General features: G+C 34.1%; 1 protein-coding gene across 3 annotated transcripts in view; it reads left to right on the top strand.

The window, feature by feature from the left end:
- Usp12 (ubiquitin specific peptidase 12) overlaps positions 1–24,153 on the top strand; it is an 84,878-nt gene extending 60,725 nt beyond the window's left edge. For 2 of the 3 annotated variants that reach the window (XM_027928931.2, XM_071611589.1), the window contains 6 exons: positions 7,339–7,568; positions 12,390–12,466; positions 12,561–12,644; positions 18,891–19,088; positions 20,025–20,103; positions 20,916–24,153. In XM_027928931.2, coding sequence (XP_027784732.1) covers positions 7,339–7,568; positions 12,390–12,466; positions 12,561–12,644; positions 18,891–19,088; positions 20,025–20,103; positions 20,916–21,017 — 770 coding nt within the window. In that variant the 3' untranslated portion in view covers positions 21,018–24,153. Of the gene's footprint in view, positions 1–2,241; positions 2,320–7,338; positions 7,569–12,389; positions 12,467–12,560; positions 12,645–18,890; positions 19,089–20,024; positions 20,104–20,915 lie in introns of those variants that run through there. The other variant, XM_071611590.1, reaches the window with a different exon arrangement.
- Positions 24,154–24,601: the final 448 nt, after the last annotated feature.

The following is a 24,601-nucleotide window of genomic DNA, read 5'->3' on the forward strand; positions in this document are numbered from 1 at the left end:
AAAATATGTTTACTTTCTTAGATTATAGATCTATAGTAGTATCTTGTTTTCAAGAAAACCAAAAGCAACCTTTTGGAATGTGATTGAGCAATTCCAGTCCTAGTTTTTTTTTTGGTCTATATTTGTATGAGATATGAACTTTAAAGAATTTATCCTGAAAATTATTGTGCATATAAGTTGAACTTGACATCTCTTCTTGGTGACTCTTAGTAATTTAGAAATGTTCAATATCAGAAGTTTGTAACTTAAACAGAATACATGTTATTTTCCTTTTCATTTAATAGAACATTTTTCTAGCCCATACTTATTAATCTACTGGATATGCTTTTTAAATGTATAGTTTTTTTTTTTCCCCTCCTTTTTTTTAAGTTAGACTTACTCATGCTAAATACAGAGTTCAAGTTACTGTGTCGTATGTGTGTGTCCCTGGGCCCTGTGCTGGATATAGAAACCAGAATCTTGCCAATGCTAGGCAAGTATTCTGTAACTGACTTTATATTCATCCCCTCAAGTTACTGTGTTTTGAATTCTATGCAGTTATATACTTACAATTTTATATTTTCTTTTCAAAAAATTTTTTTTAATATTTATATTTTTTAGAAGTAGTTGGACACAATACCTTTATTTTATTTATTTTTCTTATGTGGTGCTGAGGATCGAACCCAAGGCCTCACATGTGCTAGATGAGCACTCTACTGCTGAGCCACAATCTCAGCCCCTCAAAATGTTTTTATAGTATTTATTAGTTCTTAAATTTTTTATTGGTGCCTTATAATAGGGAGATTCATTGTGGAATATTCTTGTATGCACAAAACTTAATTTGGTCCAGTTTTATTCCCCAGGATCTCCCCTTTTCCTTCCCTCCTCTCTTGCCCTGTCCCCTTCCTCTACTCTACTGATCCTCCCTTCTATTTTCATGAGATTCCTTCCCCTGCCCTCTTTTTTCTCTTTATCCTCCCTCTAGCTTTCACATATGAGAAAAAACATACAACCCTCAACTTTCAGAATCTGACTTATTTTGTCTTCTTTATGGCTGAATAAAACTTCATTGTGTATGCATGCTACATTTCTTTATTCATCTGTTGACAGACACGTAGCTGGTTCTATACCCTGGCTATTGTGAATTGTGCTGCTATAAACTTGGGTATGCATGTATTGCTATAATATGCTGACTTTAACTCTTTAGGATAAATATTGAGGAGTAGTATAGCTGGGCACTGTCTCTGCATTGCAGATATAGAAATAAGCCATCAGGGAACTGACAATCTAGTGTGGAGGAAATCAACAGTGATGTTATATAGTGTGTCATTGTTAGAAAGAAAAATAAAGCAGGGAAAGGGTGTGGAGAAGGAGGGAGTGGTCTATATAGAAGTGGGTGGTTGTGAAAGTTGTCACCTCTTATAGGTGACATTGGGATTTGAAGTAAGAAAAAAGCCATTTGAAGATCTAAAATAAAAAATAAAAATGTTATCTGTAGAAAGAACAGAAAGTATAGTAAAGGATAGCTTGACAGTTAGCATGGTGTGAATGGAGTAGGATTGTGTTAGCTAGAGTTGATTGCCAGCTGGACATTTAATTTAGAATTATTTAAAGTGGGCTTCAGAATCATATCAATTGGAATTTATAGCTGTGTGCCCCTACACACTAATTTTTGGCAATACATGTAGTTCAAATTGTTGTTTTGGGTCAAATATGCTTGTCTCATATCATCTTTAACTGTCAACTCCTATTGTTCATTCATTTGTTCATTCAAAAATTGTCAAGCACATCTTAATACATGGCAAGTACTATTGTAAGTGCTAGCTATATACCAGTGCATGAGATAAAAATGATTCTAGTTCTTAAGGAATCTGCACATGTATGTTTTGGAGCTGTATCTCTGTAGGAGAGGTATAGATCATATGGGTTACATCACACTTGAAAACACACACATATATCTTGGTCTTCCTCAAATGAGGAAATATTAGTCATTTATAAATAACACCTATAAAATAGATTTGAGTAAATAATTTCTTATATGTATTTCAATAAGTTCTTTACCCCCCCCCAAATTTTTTTATGATTTATAGAGTATTGTGTAATAAAAGCTATAGTTATTTCAGAATTATGAAAAAAATCTATTTTTAGGCAGTGACTTAATTTATTCTTTTGCATTAATGTTGGAGCTGTATCAGGATTATAATGGTTTATAATTATACATTTATTTAATAATGAAATTGTCTGTCTCTCCTAATAGACTGTCAGTTCCATGACGAAGGGAACCCATTTGTTTTTGTTCACCATTGTTTTCTCAGCATATAATCCAGTTCCTGGCACATAGTAGGTGCTTACTAAATACTTGTTGAATGAGGGAATGAATGAGTGAATTGGTTTAATTTACAAAGCAATTTTAAAGTCCATCTTTCCCATTATGCTCTTTAGAGTAGAGAGCCAACCATAAGAAAAAATTAAACATAATACCATTGACAGGGATTGTTACAAAGTCATCATATTGATATTTTGATTTTTATGTTGTCCTAGTACTTGCAAAGCTATCATGTCTGCTTTCAGGCATTGCAATATTCTATTATATTGACTATGTTTACATAAAAGGACTGTAAATTACTTAGAATCACCTCAACAGAAGTTTAAAGAAAATTTTCTGATTTACTTTGCATCTCATTTCCAGAGATTTCAAGTCAGCTGAGGTATTTCTGTGGATATGAAGTCATTGTTCCATAGCAAAGGAACACCCTCCTAAACACCCCCTCACACACATACCAGGGTAAAACCCCAGAACAAGAAACATCTGTACCTTTTACTATACCCTCTCCCCAAAAAAGGCATTTATTTTTAAAAAACACATATGTATGCCACAATGATTTTTTTAACAGAAAAATTAGGCTGTTTTAGATTATGACATTGAGCTAGGATATTATTATCCAGTGTAGTGAATTAATCATCACCAATTCAAACTAGGGGCCCCAGGAGTGCTTTCATAAAGTCTTTTACTAGTCCTCCCTCATTATCTCTGGATTCTTCCATGACTTTCAGTTTATTTTCACTTTTCTTAAATCCTTTATCAACTCTAGCATGGTTATATGTTGATCTTTATGATGGAAAGATGAAGGTGTACTTAAGGAAGCTGCCTTAAGTTTAGGGCGTCAGGATTACTGGAAATTAGGCCCTTGGTAGATGGTGGGTGGGTTGGCAGGCAGATGGCCTCAAAGAAAAGAGGATCAAGGGTGAAAATATGGCCAGATCTTGTATGCTGTTCATTGATGGCAGAAGTGGAACAATTTTGAAATGGTAGCAGAGACCCAGAAAGGTTCAAGAGAATTTGTTTAGAATGTGGTTCCTAGAAGCAGCAGAAAGTGTTGAGAATGAAGAAAATCCCAAGGATGAGGAAGAAAATAGGGTGTAATAAGTAAATTAGTATAGTAGTGGATAGGAGATTGAGATTGAGGATTGAAGGATTTATTATTTTCAGGAAGGGAGACTTATTGCATTGAGAAACAAGGTTAAAGTTGATTGTCTTCTATTTTCTGAACTTTGGTCTAGACCTTTTCATGGTGGAACCATCTGAAGATTCTAAGCCTGACAGATTGGCTTCAAACAGGTAGAATGGACCACCAAGAAGGTTTGCAGAGCTAACAACCTGCCTCACAGTGTTGGCAGTGGTAGCTACAGTGGCTTTTGCTGTGAGCTGGGATTGGAGAATGGTGGCACAGAGCTTTGGATTTACTATCTATCATGGGCAAAAACCAGTGGACACATAGTATACCAGATTCAAGATCAAATAAATATTAAGTCCACATTGGCTGAATTCATAGGTTAAAGGTAACATAGGGAATTTGTTTAAGGCTAATGGAATCCTTCATGCTAAGCTTATAGCAGGGAAATTAAGTGTGGCTCCAATTGTATTATTAGGGTGTTTGATTTGAGAGCAGAATTTGCGGCATGAATTTTGGGTATGTAAATGTAATGAAATAATAAACAAGAAAAGTTTATGTGGATTTTACCATGCAATGTAAGAGATGTTTGTTAGGGAAAAATCTTTGGTAGGATCCATGAATCACACTTTTATTCTTTCACAGTGAAATTGAATAAGGGGACCTGACTTGAACCAGATAGATCATAAAAGAAATGGTGCAGACTAGACAGATGTAGGAATGATTTTTAAAAATTGAGAGGGCTTAGGAAGTAACTGGATATGAAGAATGTGCAACAGGCAGTGATGTTGAGCAGGAAAGTGGACATTTTGTACAAAAAGCCCTTGTTTATTGGTGCATATGCAAATAATAGATGCATACATTCTTTTAGTAAAATCTCTGTACAGCAAAATAGAAGGTCCTGTGGATGCTCTACCCCTCTCTCCCAACTCCTAAGTTTCCTCTTCCTTAGAAATAACTTGGTCCTGGTCTGGGGATGTAGCTCAGTGGAAGAGTGTTTGCCTAACATGTGTGAAGAAACCCCCCCCCCCCCTAAAAAAAAGGAAAAAAGAAAATTTGATCTTAAACAACCCTTTTTTAATGCACTTTAAAAAATGTGTGTGAATATATATATGTTGTCTCCAAATAGTGATAGTTAAATTTTGTGAAGTCTTTTGGTTGGTTATTTTGCATAAATGGGGAGGTCTCTTACACATTTTCAGCATCTTTGTTTTACTTAATATCTTAGAAATTTTGCCATATTAATTCATATAGAATGAACCAACCAACCTACCCACCCTTCCACCCTTTCATCCTTCCATCCTTCCTTCTCTCTCCCTCCCTCCCTCCCTTCCCCTCCCTTTCTCCCTCTTTTTGTTACTGAAGATTGAATTCAGGGGCACTTTCCCACTGAGCTACATCACTTCTTATTTTTTGAGATAGGGTCTTGCTAAGGTGCTGGGGTTGGTCTTGATTTTGGCAATCTGCTCAGCCTCCTGAATTGCTAGGATTGTAGGCTTGTGTTACTGTGCCCAGCTATGGAACTACTTTCTTTTTAACCATTTCTCAGTATTTCCTAACCAAATTATACCATAATTAAAACCATTCTGTTGTTAACATTTAAAATATGTTGGTACATGCACAGATATTTACTTGGCACTACTATCTAGGAGAACTAGGTTGCATTCTGTTAAAAGCATTAATTGAAACTGCCCTTTAAAATATGCTATACTAAGTGACAGCCCCAGTAGTAATAGGTGAGAATGCTCATTTCTCCTCATTCAAGCCAGCTTTGAACAGTAAGTCATTTTAGTAAGTTGCTTTTTATTTTGTCAAAGTGATGGGGAAAATGATTTGTTTTAATTTTTATCTCTCAATTACTTGTCATATATTATTTGGGCATTTGTATTTCTATTCTGAATTGCCTATCTTTTTCCTAGTTTTCGCTTGTCTTCATTTATGTTGTCTTTGCCATGCAGAAGCACTTAATTTTTATGTAGCTGGTCTTTCTGTGTTTTAGATCTGTTCAGTATCATCAGCAATAATAATAGCAATTGCTCATGACCTTTGAATACTTACAGTGTTGTGTTCTAAGCACTTTTAATCGTCATAACAGCCATGTGAGGTAGGTACTATTATTAGCCCCAGTGTTTGGATGAGAAACTGTGGCTTAGGGAGGTTCAGTAAATTACCTACGATGTAGATATATTTAGAGATAGAACTGCAAGAACTACAGTACCACTTCAAATAGTGTTGTCCTAGCATCTGCACCTTAAATTGGTATTTTTAAAGGTCTTTTTGATATCAAGATTAAAATTATTATTTACTTATTTTAAATATACCTCTCCAATTAATAACTTTTTACTTGTTCTCATTTATACGGTAATTTTGCAAAGGAAGATGATATCCTTATTTTACAGGCAGGATAGGCAAAAGTTGAACATTTTCTCATGTTTCCTGACCTTTTGAATCTTGTACAAATCATTGATTTCAAGTCCTTTTTAGTTTTCTTTGGTATGAGAAATTGTTTTCTATTGCATTATGGAAGATTTTCATAGTTTTCAGGTTTCATTTTTTTTAATTTCTAAAATGATTTCTAATGCATAGAACTTAATTTTGTGCAGTCATATCTGTAGCTCTTTTAAAATGTAATTTTTACTTCTCTTTGCTTTGACTTTCCCTAATTTTCCTTCTAAATTATATGTGCATTCATTTAAACAGTATAATTTTAGTCATTCTGGAACTTACTGTGTTCATTGAAGATCTAAAAATTTCCTAAATAGGTAATTTTGTTTCAATGCAATTCATTTAATAATGCATAGGTGTTCTTGTTTAGTTAAGTTAGGTTCACACTGTGCATTAGTACACATATGTTGCCTGGTGGAGTCAGGCTGCCTGGTATGAATCTTGTGCTCTGCCTTTCCTGGTAGTGTAACTTTACTCTTTCTGATCTCAATTTCTAACTGAAAAATAAGGTTACTAACAATATCATATTGTTGTTAAGAGGATCAAATGAGATACTGCCTCTGAAGTTCTTACAGAGTTCTATGATAGGGTTGTGTCATGTCAAAGCCCAGTGCTTGATATTAGCACTATCAGTGTTTCCATTTTATGTCCTCATTTTTATAAGTACAGGGAACATTCATGAAATTATAAAATCTCACAGTTGGAGGACACTCTAGAGATGATCTGGTTTAAATAGATAATTCCTGATATGACATCAAAACCTGACTTCATAGCAGTGTTACCCAGAGGAGGTTTCAAAAGCTCCCAAGTTCTGGGCTTCACCCCTCACCTACTAAATCAAACTCTGGATATATGGCCCAGTAATCAAATAATTAATTAATTAATCAATTATTTTTTACTGGAGCTAGAACTCATGGGCACTTTACCATTAAGCTACATCCCCAATCCTTTTTATTTTTGTGTTTTAATTTTGAGTCAGAGTCTTGGTTGCTGAGGGCCTTGCTAACTTACTGAGGCTGGCCTCTAACTTGTTATCTCCTGCTTCAGCCTTCTGAGTTGCTGGGATTTCAGGCATGCACTACCATGCTGGCTTCAGTAAATTTACATTTAATAAACTGTGGCTCTTAAGCAGTTGACTTATTCTTGGCAAATGGTTGTCTAGCTTCTAGTTTAAAGCTTACCTTATAGAATAATTGATTCTTATCTTTCCATTATCTACCGTGCAAATGTGTGAGAATAGGTTTTATCCTTTTCTCATGGATCAGTATTTTTTTAAAAATGATTTTCATCTTTATTTTCCTCTAATCCAGTCATAATTTTTAGATGCAAAAGTTTTGTTTTCTTGTACATTACAAATAATATTACACATTTGTCCTTTTAGTTCTGATAAAATTACTGTTTTAAAATTTGTTATGAAGGTATTAATTCTGAAATAATTCTCTAATTCCATTTATATTTTTAGAGCTTTTTGACAACTACATGCAGCAAGATGCCCATGAATTCTTAAATTACCTACTAAATACAATTGCTGATATTTTACAAGAAGAGAGAAAGCAGGAAAAACAAAATGGTCGTTTACCTAATGGTAATATTGATAGTGAAAATAATAACAGCACACCAGACCCAACGTGGGTACATGAGATTTTTCAGGGAACATTAACTAATGAAACCAGATGTCTTACTTGTGAAACTGTAAGTATATCATTAATTTTTTATGGAAAAAAATTTTAATTCTTTATGTTAAAAGTTCTTTGAGGATGAGAGTATAGAAGATAAACTTAAAAGCTAAAATTCTCAGGTATAATGTAATGTTAAAGATGTACTTTTAATTGTACGGGAATCTGCTTTTATGTAATGCTGCTATTAACAGTGAATACCTGAGATGATAGGAGAATACTTGCAGTCTGAAGTGTTTGATTTTGTTTCAGTTTAGGAGGTCAGAAGAACCATGTTGTGGAAATTTTCTTAATTTGAAAGCCATTGGAAACCTAATAGTTCAGGGCGGGTAGAGTTATCCATCTCTTAATGATATACATTCTGAGAAAAGCACTGTGTTAATCAGCTTTGTGTTACTATGACCAACATGCTTGACAAGAAAACTTGGAGGAGTAGAAATTTTATTTTGGGTCCATGATTTCAGAGGTTCAGTCCATGGCTGGCCAACTCCATTGCTCTAGGTCTGAGGTGAGGCAGAACATCATGGTAGAAGGGTGTAAAAGGAAAGGAACTCAGCTCATGACAGCTGGAAAACAGAGAGAGAGAGAGAGAGAGAGAGAGGAGGAGAGGGAGGAGACAAAATATGATCCGTAAGGACATGTCCCCAGTAACCTATTTCTTCCAGCCATGTCCCACCTGCGTACAGTTACCACCCAGTAATCCATTCAAATTGTTACCCATCGAATGGGTAGGTGTGCCTCAGTATTTGAATAATTAATAGTAGTCTGTGAAGATGTTTTGGGTTAGAGTAAGCATCTCTAGTGATTAGGTTACCACTCATAATCTAATCGTTTCTTGTCTGAGCATTCCTACATTGTCTATCACATGAGCTTATTGGGAGACACCTCATATCCAAACCATAATAGTGGCATTAGGTGACTTTGTCATTGTAGAACATCCTAGAGGGTACTTACACAAACTAGATACCATCAGTCAATTATTTGACATGACCTCAAGAGATATGGTAAACACATGGTGTATGAGGCTGCTGCCAGTGTAATAAAGCATGCTTTTTAAAAAAATGTTATTTTTTAGTTGTAGTTGGACACAATACCTTTATTTACTTATTTATTTTTATGTGGTGCTGAGGATTGAACCCAGGGCCTCACACATGCTAGGTGAGCGCTCTACCACTGAGCCACAACCCCAGCCCACAAAACATACTTTTTACAATAACCTTTTCCTGTCGAAAGAAAATACTCTGCATAGTGATTACAACTATAGTAAATACATAAAATAGTAACAAAACTACCATCAAGTGTTCTGTACTGTTTCTAAAACAGCTGACATCACAATAGGTTTGTTGACAACTAGCATCATCACAAATACATGAATAATGTGTTGTATCACAGTAAGATGGCTATGACATCATTAGGCAATAGAAAATTTTCAGTTCTGTTATAATCTGATGGGACCACCATTCTGTGTATAGCCAGTTGTTGATCAAGATGTTATGTGGCATATGGCTGTATGTTAAGTTGTTTTTCCTTTTCCTGTAATTATGTATACTGTATTATTGGGAGAAAAATTGAAGCATATTTTGTACACTTAAGGAGAGGAAGTATCCCTTTTGTTGGATACTTTGTAAAGATGAAGCTTAAAGATTGATCAGATCAGATAACACAGCATCTCATTTTGTTCTTAAACTTGTCATCCAGTTTCTCAACTGTGGAATGACAGATCAGACTCTTTAAATAAAGCATTATCTAATTAATGATTATTGTCTATAATGCAATTTTAATTAATGAAGGACACAATACTAACAAATAAAATTCCCTTTCCTAAACAAAGTCGTAGTGGTCAACCTCATTCAAGCCAAGTGTAGGAGGTGTGCCTGAGCGTTTGAATGCATTAATAGTAGTCTCTGAAGATATTTTGGGTTAGAGTAAGGATCTCTGGTATAAGCTGGTTTTTATGCTGCAGGCATCAGTTAATTGCGGTAATGACAGCTGGATAGTGTTCGCTGTCGGGAATTATTTGGCTAAATACTCATCTGCATGGACTCTAGTTACTTTAGCAGGAGTTTTTAGATGTGTTTTGTAAGGAGAAATGTTCCTATAACTGAATTTCAAGCTTTGAGAAGCATAGTGTCAGCCATTAGGATAGTATTTTATTGGAATAATAGGTGTAATCAGGAAATTTGGAAGTATCTTGATGTTTATTTTAATGTAATTTGATTTGTGTTAGAAGATGTCAGAATATGTATCATACAGTATTGTTCAGAGAAGCAAAATAGTTGAATTTGCTTAGCATGTTAAGACATGCAGTAATGGACAAGGCTAGCAAGGTATATTTGGGGCCCTCTGTATGCCTTTGGGACACTGCCAGTGCCCTTAAAAGTATGTTTTGTAGTGTAGGAATGGGAGGGGTTAGAGATGCAACATTTTTGAAGGAGAAAGTTATACCAACCCTTCTCGTTCAAAGAGCTTAACTACTAATGTGACTTGTAAGGCATAGATACTGATCTTTTTGTCCATTCTTCACTAAGTCCTTCTGTAGCCTGCAGTATATATTTGCAGATCATTTTACAAGAATTAAGCATCAATTGAGAATATTTCCTCAGAATTAAAATTCATCATTGTACAGATTCAGTAATTGATCATAGTGCCATGTCTCTGTCAAACTAAAATAGAGGGATAGAATCCAGGACCCCTGAAGAGTGACTATCATTTCTTTGTTCAGTATTGAACAAATATTTAAGATCTAACTATGCCAGGTAGACTATAAGTAGTGAATAAGAAGATGATTAAGACATTAAATCTCTGATATCAAGATGCTTGTAATATACTGAAGACCGGCCAATAATAAATAGTTCCTGCACAGTGTTATGGTAAAAGTAAGCGCAAGATGCCCTGTAAGTCAGAAAATGGTAGACCAAATGTACTATGGGAATAGAAAGTGTTTGGAAGGTGAGAGATGGCTTTCTGGAGGAGCTAGTACATGTATTTTACTAATGTGGCAGTTAATGTTTCAGTGGGGAGCAGACTGTCTTCTGTAACTCTATCTTGTATTCTTTGTTCTATGAAGGTTCCTTCTCAGTCTCAATTCTTGGCTTTTCTTTTTCCATTTTTTCTTTAGGTGTTGCTGAGGGTTTCATTGTGGGTTGCTTTTAATGTTGCATTGGACTGTTTATTTTTAATTACCATATGTGCTAATAAATCCCAAGCTCAGTCTCAGATGGAGATCACCGTGTGTTCCCTGAGTTTTGGGCTGGTATCTCCTAATAACTGGATATGACATTAAGATACATTATATTAGCCGAGCAGCTATCAGGTTTCTCTCTACAACCACTTGTAAAAGTGAAATACTGCTTTGCTTGATGACTAGCTGGAATCAACATAATCATAGCCACAAACATAGAACTCAGATATTCCTAGATGATCCAGAGCAGTTTGTCAGTTTTTATGTTATCCTAAAACATAAAAAAAACTTGTCAGTTTTTATGTTATCCTAAAAGTGAACATTTAAAATTCAGACCCCTGAGGCAATATCTGAGAACCTCATTCTGAGAAACAAATTTCTTAAATCCAGGCTTTTTAATATTTATTTCTTTTTAGCCTAGACATAAATCCCTGTCTCAGCTGGCTTTAGCCTCCTCTGCTGTATTATCCCTTGTCACCTTTGAGTTTCCTATTAATTTGGGCTAATTATTTTTCCTTAAATATATCATGTTCCCTTACTGTTTTTGAATTCTTTCTTCCCGTTTCTTTTTCACTGATTTTTTTTTTCTTTTTGAGATTCAAATCAATTACAGTATTATTCTACTTTGTGTTGTATAGTGGAATAGTATTTTATGTGAGAGTTTAGGTTTCAAGATGAGCTTAATGTAGAAATTAAGTAGAATAAAAACCACTCTTGAAATTCCCTTTAACTATGTATTAATACAGTATACACAGTACCCTGTTTACTGCTGTCTAACTATATCATGTGTACAGCCCTTTAATCACAACTTCATGATACTGAGCTTGTAACATTGGATGCTTTTTAAAAAAAGATTTTTAAAAGATAGACACAATATCTTTACTTCACTTGTTTATTTTTATGTGATGCTGAGGATCTAACCCAGTGCCTCACATGTGCAAGGCAGCCGCTCTACCACTGAGCTGTAACCCCAGCCTACATTGATGCTTTTTTAAAACAAGAAAACCTTTAATCAACTGAATGTATAGTCAGTATGGATGAGAGGCAGCAGTTAAGGCTCATGTCTCAGGCATGTCTCTGATATGCTCACTTGGGGATTAGACTTAAGGGAAAAGACAGTGAAATTTATCTCAAGTTCTGTCCTGTTTTCATTTAAATAGGTAAGAGTAACTTTATAAGATGCTTCACTCATAAAACAAAACTTGTATTAGAGTTTTGGTAGATTATAAATGAAGATTGTAATTTGACCTTTTGGACTAAATTTATTTTCTCAAAAAAGCACTGCAGTTAACATGTCCTTTGTCAAGCATTCTGATTCAGTCTCAGCCTGTTTTTAAAGAAAGATTATATGTAGTATAATTTGTTCCATGCTTTGAAATAATACTAGGATTTTGGAAAGTAATGAAATTTTCCAGCATATTATCCTTTGGTACTAAGAGAATCAGTCACATGTTTACTTTGGTGTTTTTATCTATACAGGTGACAAGGGTTATATATTCATTGTCCTTTTGGATAATCCAAATCAAGTAGTTTGCTTTTGAACTTAAGGAAAAAGAATAATTTCATGTGATTAATAGGATGCTTTAATTCTGTCAACTGGGAACCTGGGATTTCCTAATATTTGAAGAAATCAAAGATAATTGCCTATTTTTACAGATAAGCAGCAAAGATGAAGATTTTTTAGACCTTTCTGTTGACGTGGAACAAAACACATCAATTACTCATTGTTTAAGGTAGAAATTTATTGATTTTTGTTTAAAATATTTTTAAACAAATTTATGATTTTTCTGGGATTCACAAAATAAATTTATTTTGAATTTTATACAGGGGCTTTAGCAACACAGAAACTCTGTGCAGTGAATACAAATATTACTGTGAAGAGTGTCGCAGCAAGCAGGAAGCACATAAACGGTAAGTTGGTGTCTTGGATGTTTTAGTGATTCTTTGGCCATGGGTGTTGGAGATGGGCTTTTCTAGATGAAAGTGATCTTTGAAATTTTACATTGAGTAAAATTTTTAATGTTGTCACAACAGTTAAGGCTCCTTGTGTATTATTAGATAAATGATATTCTACCCAGTCATTGCTTTGGTTATAAACTCTGTAACCTCAGGTGATTTTGTATAGTTAATGATTGCATGAAAAATCAAAAACTAGTACACATAAAATGTTTGAAACTTTTTTGATTATTTGTAGACTTTTGTCTCCCTCTGGAGAAAGTGTATCTTGCACTCCATCCAAGTTTCTGCTGTTCTGTGGTAGGATATTGTATGTTCTTCTAGTGTATCATAAAGGCTGGTTTTGGTGTCAAGGAATGTAACCATCACTATCATTGTTACCTTGCTTTTTATTTTGGAGCATTCTCAAACTTAGAGAAAAGCTGTATGAATAATACTAGGAATGCTTTTTCCCCCCTCACCCTAAATACACCATTTAAAACTAGGTTACTGATATTGTGGTTCATGACCCTGGATACTTTAGTAGGTTTTTCCTACCAACAAAGAAGTTTTTCTACATGTTCATTCAAATCAGGAAAGTAATAGACATTCAACTGTTATGCAGGTCTGATTCTAGGATCATAACCTAGTTCATTAATTTCTTATAAAAGCAAGATCTATTCCAGAATCACAAATTAATTTTAAGTTTTCATATCTCTGTAGTAAATTTGGTAAAGTTTTTGTCTTTTCTTGACTTTAATGATTGTAACTCTCGAGAGACCCATAGGTTCATTATTTTATAGAATAGCTCCAATGTTATCATTGCATGATTAAATTCACCTTACAATCATAAGAAACAGAAGTGAGGCTCTACTCTTCTCATTATATCCTGCTAAGCAGCGTACAATTTTGATGTGTGCCATGTTTTGGAGCATCCCTATGTTTGGTGGTTTCCTAGAAGGACTTATAGTTCTCAGTAAATAATCATGCTCACAACCAAGTTTTATCACCAGGAAAGGACACACATCACAGTCAGCGAAAAGGAAAGTCAGGCAAGCCTCCAAGAGTCATTGTCTCAGGGGAGTCATACAAACACTTATCCTCTAGCATAGCGACATCATGGGAATCTCGTTAGAGACTCATTGCCTAAGAGATATATTGGGGGCAAGTACCGTGAGTACCCTCTGCCTAGCACACACCAAATTCCAGATTCCCAGAAATAAAATTGTCCAACATAAACCATATTGTTTGTTCAACTTAAAAACTTCAACAAAGCAAAGGAAACAACAGAGTGGAAAGAACCTACAGAATGGGAGAAAATATTTGCCAACTATATATTTGAAAAGTTGTTAATATCCAGAATATATTAATAATAACTGCAGCTTAATCAAAATAATAATTCAGTTCAAAAATTGATGCAGGACTCAAATAGGCATTTCTTCAAAGAAGATACACAAATGACCAGCAAGGATATGAAAAGATGTTCAACATCATCAGACATCAGGAAAATGCAGATCAGAAACACACAATATACTGCCTCACACCTGTGAGGATGGCCACCATTTAAAAAAAAAAAAAAAGAAAAAGAAAAGAAAGTTTTGGTGAGGATGTGGAGAAGTTGAAACTCATGTGCACTGTTGGTAGGAATGCAAAACTGTACAGCTGCTATGGAAAACAGATTCCTCAACAATTTAAATATATCATTGATGTTTTAAAAGAATTGAAAACAGGCTCTTAAATGATATTTGCACACCCATGTTCATTGTAACATTTAGTCATAATAACCAAAAGGAGAAAGGAACCCAAGGGTCCCTCCCCAGATGAATGGATAAAGAAAATGTGGTATATACATATAGCAGACAATATTCAGCCTTATAAAAGCAAGAAATCTTGTGTTATATGCCATAGCATGGATGAACCTTGAAGACATGCTAAGTGAAACAAGCCAGTCACAAAACTACAAGTACTGTATTTTCCCTTATATGGTATCAAAAGTAGTCAAAGTCTTAGAAAATAGAGTAGTGGTTGCCAGCGGCTAGGGAAGAGGATAGGGAATAGTTGTTTAGTGTTTGAAAATAAAAAAGTCCTAGAAATATGCTGTGCCACTAATGTTCATATAGTTAGTACTGTGGTACTTACTGTGCACTTAAATGGTTATGATGATACACCTTACGTTACTTTTTTTAAACCACAATAAAAGTATGCACTCGAAGTACTGTGTCACTCAAAAAGGTTCAACCTGAGAACACTGAAAAATGGTTTCTGCAAATGTTACAACACCACAAAATAAATATTACTGATGAAATGAATTTGTTATAGAATAAAATTTGCTTTTATATTGTAGACTCCTGAGGAGACTTATAGAATAAAAGAAATTTAGGTTTTATAAGGTAGCCTTTTCCAGAATGTATTTGCAAATAGGCTCCTTTCTTAAGGAGTTCCCCTTATTTGGTCTCAAGTGCTTTGGAGTGCTTCCTTATCTAATCCTGCCTCTTTGAAGATCAGAACCGCACAATATACTGCCTCACACCCTGGGGCTGATGGAGAAGGGAATTTGGGGGAATTCTGGTAATTTCTTTTCAGCATTCAGAGTCCTTGATGGGTGACTGACAGGTGTTGAGAGGGTGTGAAAGCCTAGCTGCCTTGCTGTGCTTGGGAGAAATCTGAGGTGAAATTCATAGCAGTTCCCTGTAAAACTGAGTGGAACTGCCCTCTCTGGGATTTTGCCTGGGATTGAACTCTTCCTCGCCTTCCTTCCCTCCCCAGGGAGCACTAGCATAATTAATAAGTCACAGGCATGTTCCTTTGTCTCTGGATCTGCTTTGGGGGAATATAACCTAAAATAGAGAGGAAATTGTATTTTTATTGTTGTCCATTTCAAAATACTCCAATTTCCCTTGTGATTTTCTGTTTGTCCCATGGTTTATTTAGATGTGTATTGCTTTGTTTGCATATTTGGAGTATATTCTAAATTTTTGTTTGTTTTTATCAGGACATACTCTGTGATGTCAATCTTCTGACATTTATTGAGATGGCTTTTATTGTCCATTAGCTTGGTAAATGTCCTAATTGTATTTGAGAAGAATATGTATTTTACCATTTGGGATAGTGTTCCATAAATGTCAGTTAAATCCATAATTAGGAGTTAATGTCTTCCCTGTGTACACTGATTTTTTGTAAGTGAGAGCAGCCTGTTAAATGCTTTTTATTTTCAACAGATATTTAGTTCTATGAAGATTTTATCTTTTCAGTTCTGATTATATGTATTTGTCTGTTTCTTCTATAAAATTTTGATGTTTTGACATTAATTATATTTTTAAGATTATGTCCTTTTAGTTAATTGACCTTCATTTTTTTTTTAAGCGTCCTTCTTTGTCTCTGGTAATATTCCTTGTCTTGAAGTCTACATTTCTGATATCAGAATAACCAGCATATTATTAATGCTTACCTGGCATATCTTTTTCCATTCTTCTCTTTTTTTTAAATATAGTTTTAAATTATAATTAGATATTATCAGGAAAGATTAAATATCTATTGGAGTACAAACTGAATCACATTATTTTAAAGATGTAAAAGCAAGAAAAGGGGTAACTTTATAAATTGTTCATAGAAATTTTAAATAATTATGTGGTGGTAAATAATCTTTTTAGAAGGAACCAATTTAAATAGAAAATTGATTTGTAAGTCAGTTTGCAGATTATAAATTATAAATAGTAAAAAGGAAAAAAAAATGTTGTTCTTACATTATTTCTTTTTTGCTTTGCTTTGGGTTTTGGGGAATGAACCTAGGGCAAGTGCTTTACCACCAAGCTATACCCATAGTTCTAAAAAATATTACATTCTGAGACAGTCTTCTTAAAAACAGAGGCAGTGATCAAATGTGCCCTGATGTATAACTTCTTTCCATTCAAATTTGAATGGAAGGAAAACAAGAATCCTGTCAATTATTTCGTGTCTTGATAGAATTGGTTTTGAACAAAAAATAACTTCTTTTTTTCTTCTGCTGCAGGATAATAAATTTCACATTCCTAATGTATATATATCCAAATGCTTTTCCATTTTTCTTCCAGAACCATTTAGTATGAGGGAAATTTTATTAGCTATTCTGTCTTCATTTTTAAAATATGACTCCCTAAATATGTGATAATATATTAATATCATTATATAATATGTGATAATATATTAATATAATAATAATGTGACAATCTAATGTTTATCTCTTTGGGTGTTTGGTTTCTTGGTAAGAGTTGATAGTTCTTCTCTGAGAGGAACTCTGCCAAATAATATTCATAGCCTTCATGTGTTGTCTGATCAAACATATTATATGTTGTCGTTTAGATTTTTTTTTCTCTCTCTTTTTGGATTCCCCCGCCCCCATTCTTTAATATCTCTCTCTCTCTCTCTCTCTCGTGGTGCTGAGGATTGAACCCAGGGCCTGTACGAGCAAGGCAAGCACTCTACCAACTGAGCTATATCCCCAGCCCTCTTCTTTAATTTCTCAAAGGATATTTTTCATAACCATCAGGCTATGTCCATTCTCTCTCCTTCCTGGTCTTTACTGATCGCCATCAATTAACACTGACATTTATTTTATGTGAAGAAAATTCTTCTGCATCTATACTCCATTGGAAATTTTCAAAGGGTACTTAGTAATTCTGTAAAGATTTTGTTTTAGCAATTCTAAATTGTTTTAATCACAAGTCTGATAGATTATTTTATGTAAATGTTATGCCTTTATATTCTTTTACTTAAAAACTATTTTCCCCCTTAGAAACTTTCATGGTCATTGACTGAAGTTGTATGATATTCTCTGATGTTTGTTTTGTAATTTATTTCAACATTTCTTGTTGCTGAATAGTTCGAATTTTTCATATTATTCTAGAAATAGACTTTCTCATAAGTGCTATATTTGAGATGAAATTCAATTTATATTAAAGAAATGAGATTTCTGAGACAGTTCATAAAGGCTATTTATTCACATTACTAGATTGTTTTCAAGGAATGGCTAGGTGTGATTTTTGTCCTTTTTAAATCAGGCAAGATTAAACAGTAAATATTTTTGGAATAATAAATTGCCTACCATATTTAAGATTTGTAGAATGCAGGTTTAATGTATTTTTATGAAATTATTTTCCCCTTCATTAGAGGCAATGACATAATTTCATTTTGAATTATGAAATTTAAAAGTTTGCTCCACTGAACCCATATCAAATTGAGTTCTGCAACATTAGGCAAGTATAGGGGCTGGGGTTGTAGCTGGGTTTGATCCGCAGCACCACATAAAAATAAATAAATAAAATAAAAGTATTGTGTCTATCTACAACTAAAATTAAAAAATGAAAAAAAAATAGGCAAGTATCAGATATGTTGTTAGGTCATAGAGAAATAAAAATGAAAGAAAAGGTTTCTGTATGCCAGGAGTTCGGATCTTAGAAAAAGAGAATGAACCATAAGTTTTTTTACCATGTAATCTTGACATTTATAAAGAGTTGATAGAGTAGTGAGGAGTACAATCATTTGTGCTAGAGAGCTTAACTCTAGAGCTGGCCTTAGAATCTAGAATAGACTGTTGTAGATGACATGCCAAGATAGTCTCAGGGGAGAAATAGCATTGGTGCTCATAGCAAAGATCATGAAAATGTAAAGGTAAGCCTGGTTTTACATTTAAAAAACTAAAGTCCTAAATTTCCAGGTTATTTTATTCCCTTTCTAGGATGTATGTCATTATCATTCTTGATATGGAGCTATTTCTTAACTCTGGCATACACCCCTAGTTCAGTGATCTTTAATACTTCTCTTGTTTCATTCTCCTATTGTCAGTCTGTTCTTGCTTTAACTAGATTGATAGAACAAATGGGTTTCAATCTACACTCAGTCCATTGTAATTGGCAGCTTCAAGGAACATGTTTTTCTACCACTGCTCCTAGGCATTATTTTCATTTATTCAGTCTTTTTATATGGGGTCTGTGTTTGAAAACCAGATTTCTCAATGAAGGACTGGTGTCATTCCCTGTTTCCGAGCCATATTGAATGTTGTACCAAATTGTTACATGAATTGGTGATGGTGACAATGCGGTTTTCCAATATAAAAATAATTGGTAGAAATATGTAAAACTGTGTAGTGCTGGACTATTATCTGTAAAGTCGAAATCATAAAGTTTGATATGATCATGGTGGATGTCTCTTGTGAAACTGTATTTTTCATCTTTATTTTAAAAATAGGATGAAAGTTAAAAAACTGCCTATGATTCTAGCTCTACACCTGAAGAGATTTAAATATATGGATCAACTTCATCGATACACAAAACTTTCTTATCGGGTAGTTTTTCCTTTAGAACTCCGTCTGTTTAACACTTCAGGTGATGCAACCAATCCTGACAGAATGTACGACCTTGTTGCTGTTGTGGTTCACTGTGGAAGGTAATTGCAGTTCTGAAGCCATATAGTGAATAGAGCAGACACATTCAGGATGTTCGTGGATGATTCTAATGGAGAGCTTTTAGACGTTCTTTATTCTTTATAAGACAAGTTTACTTACTTTAAAATGGAGTTTTACATTTTTCCTTAAAACTTTGTTATATTAAACTATTGCCTTTATATTATTACTTTAAGGGCACTATGTCTTAACTTAAAGTCTGTCAGTTTTGGGGTTGTGTGTGTGTGTGCGAGCGGGCACGTGTGTGCGGGGGGTGTGTGCGTGCGCACCTGTGCATGTGTGTAGTAGTGGTTCTTGGTAAAATGATGCTGCCTAAATAGATTTTACAAAATAAATAATTTCTCAGGTGAATTGATATGGTGTTCATTTTGTTAATGGTTATGAAAAACATTTAAAATAACTTTGGAAATAATCTTGTTCACTTTTCTGATTTACCAGTGTGAGTAATTATCACTGGCTAATTTAGTGTGCAGTCTTTTTACTCACGCACCTTTCCAACACAACATGGTATACATGTATTCTCTGCATGAAGTAGGAGGAGAGAAGTTTTGGGTTGTTTTTGTTTTTTGTTTTTTTAAATTTATAACTCAAAAATTCTAGACTAAAGAGGATCATGTAATGAAAACTTGGATTTGGAACACACAGTTTTCAATGACTGCCCACAGTTCCCTTTAATAATTTTTAAAAATAGGATACTCATCATTTTTCCCCTTGGTTTTGGAAAATTTATACTGATGGTTTGATTTTTAAATTGGATGGCATTTAAAACCAGTGTAGGTTTAAGTTTGTTTTAGAAAGAACAGATAATAGATATCTTTTCTAGTTTCTCTATAGAACCTGAAATTTAGGTTATGAAAGTAATATCAGTGAAGTTAATTCATACCAAATTAACTTTTCTTTCTTTTTTTCATTTGTTTTAGTGGTCCCAATCGAGGCCATTATATTGCAATAGTTAAGAGTCATGATTTTTGGTTGTTGTTTGATGACGACATTGTAGAAGTAAGTAGTTTCTTATTTTTATAGTTTTTTAAAAAGTTATGTGTATATTTTACTTTTCACATTTTTTTCCTCACAGTTTCTCAATCACATATGGCTGATGATGAATATTAGATAAATGTCCAGGTCTTTAGATTGTAAGCTGATTCCTACTTTTTAAATTCATAATGTTCAAGCCTGGAGCTTACGTGGCCAAACAGGTTAATTTTGACTATTTGAGTATAAATGGATTTATACAGTCTGACTTTTGTAATTGACCCTTTTCACTTATTAATATAATATTAATATATTATGCAATTCGGTTCCATTGTTGCCTATAGTGGTAGTAGTAGTTCTTTTCCATTGCTTTGATCTTTTCTATTATATGAATACACCAATTGAGAAATTTGGCCTTTTTTCATTATTAACTATTATTGAGCAAAAGTGCTTTAATCATTCTTGCACAAATCCTTTTTTGGACAATATATACTCAACTTTTCTTGGATTTATATTTGGTCAGATCATTGGAAAATACCATTTTTTAAGTCCAAAATGATTGACAATAGTGTGTTTTATATGATTCAACCTAAACCTAGAGGTATAATTGCAGAATAAAAGGGTAGTTGCATGTTCAGCTTCATAAATGTTGCTAAACATTTTTCCAAAGTGGCTGTACTAATTTTACTTTCCCACTAGCCATGTAAGAGAATTCCATTCTCTTACATCATCATTATTATTATTATTATTATTATTATTATTATTATTATTATTAATTTGAGCCATTCTGGTTGTCCGGAGCTTTTTTATGTCCTGATGTTTTCATTTTTACCTTACAGAAAATAGATGCACAAGCTATTGAAGAATTCTACGGGTTGACATCAGATATCTCAAAGAACTCTGAGTCTGGTTACATCCTTTTCTATCAGTCTCGGGACTGAGGGGGAACCGTGATGAAGAGATAACTTTCTGCCTCATTTCTTCTCTGGTTATTTTGGAAAGGATCAAGCACTGATTTTTCAAGAAAAGAGAATTGCAGGAAGCTCAGGGGGCAGTAGCACACTTTGCACACAATAAAGCAAAGACTCTGGATTAACAAGCCCTTCCTATCATGGTAGTTGATTTATTTGCTCAGGTATCATGCTGTCTGTGCAGTTCCATACAACAAGGAAACGAAATCAGAGATACCAGCTCCTCTTGTAAAACAGCCTTCCAGTTGTTGATATGCATTTTCTCTTTATTAATGCACCAATAATGATTTGAATTCCTTGGGGGTGCGGTAGAAAGAATTGGAATCTGTGCTAGATTGTATTGATGACTAAAGGAGAGGATACTGAACACACTGCACACATGCCTGTGTTTGGTATGTTTAGAAGCATATTCCATGGTCTTTTCAAGCATAAACCAGAAGTACTTTTGGGCCCAACACTTGCAGTTGCCTTCCTGATATAAAAAAAAAAAAACTAACAGATACTAGAATCCAGTGTCAGGAAGACAAATATGTTTTGCTTCTCTGAAGAAGCTTATAATAATATACAGTATATGTATATGTAGGGAACAATTGGTCAAAAGTGGCTTTTTGTTTCCCCAAGGGGAAAGACTGGCTTTGTAATTATAATTTTTTCCTTATTTATTTTACTTAAAACTGGTAGAGTCTTTAAGTATCGTATGAAGTGCCCATGATTCTGTCAGTAAATTTTAGCATATTTTTATTAGTTGTGTCAGCTTAAGTAGCCCTTTAGTTTGTTTCTACTTTTAAAGTGAATTTAAAATTTTATCTGAAATCACTAAGATATCTTGGAAAAATTGCAGTTAGAAAAGGTAAATATTCTTTTTCAGGAGGAACTGATATCTCTGGCTAAATATTTATTCTTTGGTCATAGTTTATAAGTCAGTTATTTTATTCTGCTTTAATTTCACTAAAAAACAAACAAAAAAACACAACAACTTAAAAATTCCCTGTAGTTCTTGGAATGATAAAAGCAATTCTGGTGCAGTGGTGATATACCAGTCTTTAGAGTTCTTGAATATTTTAATGTTCCAAGTTGAGCCACACTTGGGAAAAATTCATGTCATTGCAGTTACATTATTTTCAAATGTCTTATATTTTAACTTGGAAAGAAGTGATATATTCATTGTAACCCTAGAAGCCTGGATAGTAGCTAAAATCCTTTTCAAGATTACATTTTGAAGAAATAGACCCGTGATCCAAAAAACAAGTCCCCTCCCCACAACCTTACAAATCTGAGTCTTCAGAAATGAAAATTTGTTTACGATCATTCTATTGAGGGTTTTAAATAGTAATAAATGTAATGTAAAATGTATGTAAACCATTGCAGTTGGCATTTTTCCATGCATCGGTAAGTTGTCTTACAGTGGCTAAATGTAACTGCAGGAAACAATTGAAAATTATATTCAAAATAATAGTAATCAGGCATTTGATTTTTTTAAATTTAATTCTTTTCAGCCATAAATTTTTTTTAAATTCTCTAAATTTTTTAAAGTTATTTTACTAAAATTGTTGACTATGGAAAAACAAACAACAAAAGAGAGTGGTTTTTGTGCTGCTATTTTAACAGTTATTATCTGTATCTTTTAGCTCAGGAAATGACTTCACCTATTCATCCCATAAACAGATCTTTAACAGGGTCACTTAGCTAATTGGGTTGCTTAGACAGATGTGCTGGAAGAAAACTATGATATTTAATATTTAGTATTCATACTAAATATCAATATTTTGACAAATTCGTTTTTAAGATGCAGTTTCTAATGCCTTACCCTGGCTGGAGTAGTTTTATACAAATTATATATATAGCCTGCCTGGTCTACTGACACTGCACAGAGAATCACAACCAAGAATGTGAGGAAAGTCTGAGCAGTGGAAGTGCTTATATTTTGAGGGCTTAAACCAAATTCTCTTGGGACTTAAAACTGTACTTTTGCAGTTTTTCTGTACAGAGAAAAAGGGTAAAGTGAAGCAGAGTTAGTTTTACCACCAGCTAGGACACAACATGTGTGAGAAAGATAGATGAAGTCATTTGCATAAAGGTACAGCATCGAAATATTGTGTCGTGTTTGCTTTTGTGTCTTTGGATTATTTAAAAAAAAAAAAAGGAAAAACCAAGCTAAATTTTATAGTAGCAAGGTCTAGTATTTGTGTTGGGTTCCATGGTAGTCACATACTTTTTTTCACATTTACACCGTTTTTCATAGTATGATTTGTCAGGGGAGGGAGTGTGGGGTGATGGTTCTAAATTTACTTTTTATTCTCGGTGCAGCTGGATCTAAGTAAAATGTTTTGAAGCTTATCAGAAACTCAGTATACTTCAAAAAACGTTTAGGGTTAAGATTGGGGGGAGAAAGAATAAAGATATATATAGTAAGTAAGAAAAGTGACCCACCTAGAAAGCAATTTGAGTTTGTTGGTTGGCTGTGATTAAAATGAGGGGCAGGTTCAAGCTGTAAATGGGGCTAATTGCTATATAACTATGTACATGTTTGTTGGGATAGCTGTCCCATATTTTGTATATTGGAATAAAAATTTCTATAAATTATAACTAAAAGTAAATATTCTAAATTAAGTCCCACTTCCAAGTCATATGGTTTCTGTCTTAGAAATTTTACTTTTAGAAGTACTTTTAAGACAGGAACCAGAAGGCTTTAGGAAAAGGGAAGGAAATGTACTATATATGGGTCTTGTGGCCTCTAACCATCAGTGTAGGGTTTTTTTATTTCTTTGATGGCAGTAGAAAGACCTCATTTTCATAACATACTACCCTTGATACTTTCTTTAAAGATGACTTTCATTAAAGATTGTCTCATGAGGTGTTTGGCTAGGAGCTGGGAGGCTAAGGCGCTTGGATCCTGGCTCTTCAGTGAACATAACTGTGTGACCTTGGGCAAGTCACTTAACCTCTTTGTGCTTCAGTCTCCCTGTCTTGTAAAATGGGAGTAATACCTACCTCACAGGGTTGTTGTGGGGATTAATTAGAGATAATGTCTGTAAAGCATTTAAGGTTCTTGAAGAAGGCGCTATATAAATACAAAATAATATCTATTAAAGTTGGTTTATTTGTGCTTGTGGGTTTTTAAGTGTGTTTTTTCCTTTTTGCCTGAAATATATTTTTGCAAATTAGAAATACACACTTTGGAAGTTGTGATACTCCTTTTACAAAAATTATTACTTTTTGTTATCCGAAGAGATTTTTCCTAGGAACAGCATCGTGTGTATGTAAAACAATGTTCTGTATGTGCCTGTGTTTAATTAAGCTGGTCGTCTTTCTGTTGTATGACAAAATACCAGACCATGATGGCATAGTATGTGCTAGAAGAGCTGCTTACCTGGTGGCAGCCAGGAAGCAAAAAAATGGAGGGTAAGGGGCCAGGGTTCCAATATCTCCGTCACCAGCATGCCCCCAACAACACAGCTTCTTCCCACCAGCCTCCACCTCCTTAAATTCACCACCTTCCAGTAGCCGCACAGGCTGGTGACTGTGCCTTCAACACTTGGACTTTCGGGGGACAC

The sequence above is a fragment of the Marmota flaviventris genome, chromosome 4, assembly GCF_047511675.1.
Source record: "Marmota flaviventris isolate mMarFla1 chromosome 4, mMarFla1.hap1, whole genome shotgun sequence".
Lineage (NCBI taxonomy): Eukaryota > Metazoa > Chordata > Mammalia > Rodentia > Sciuridae > Marmota > Marmota flaviventris.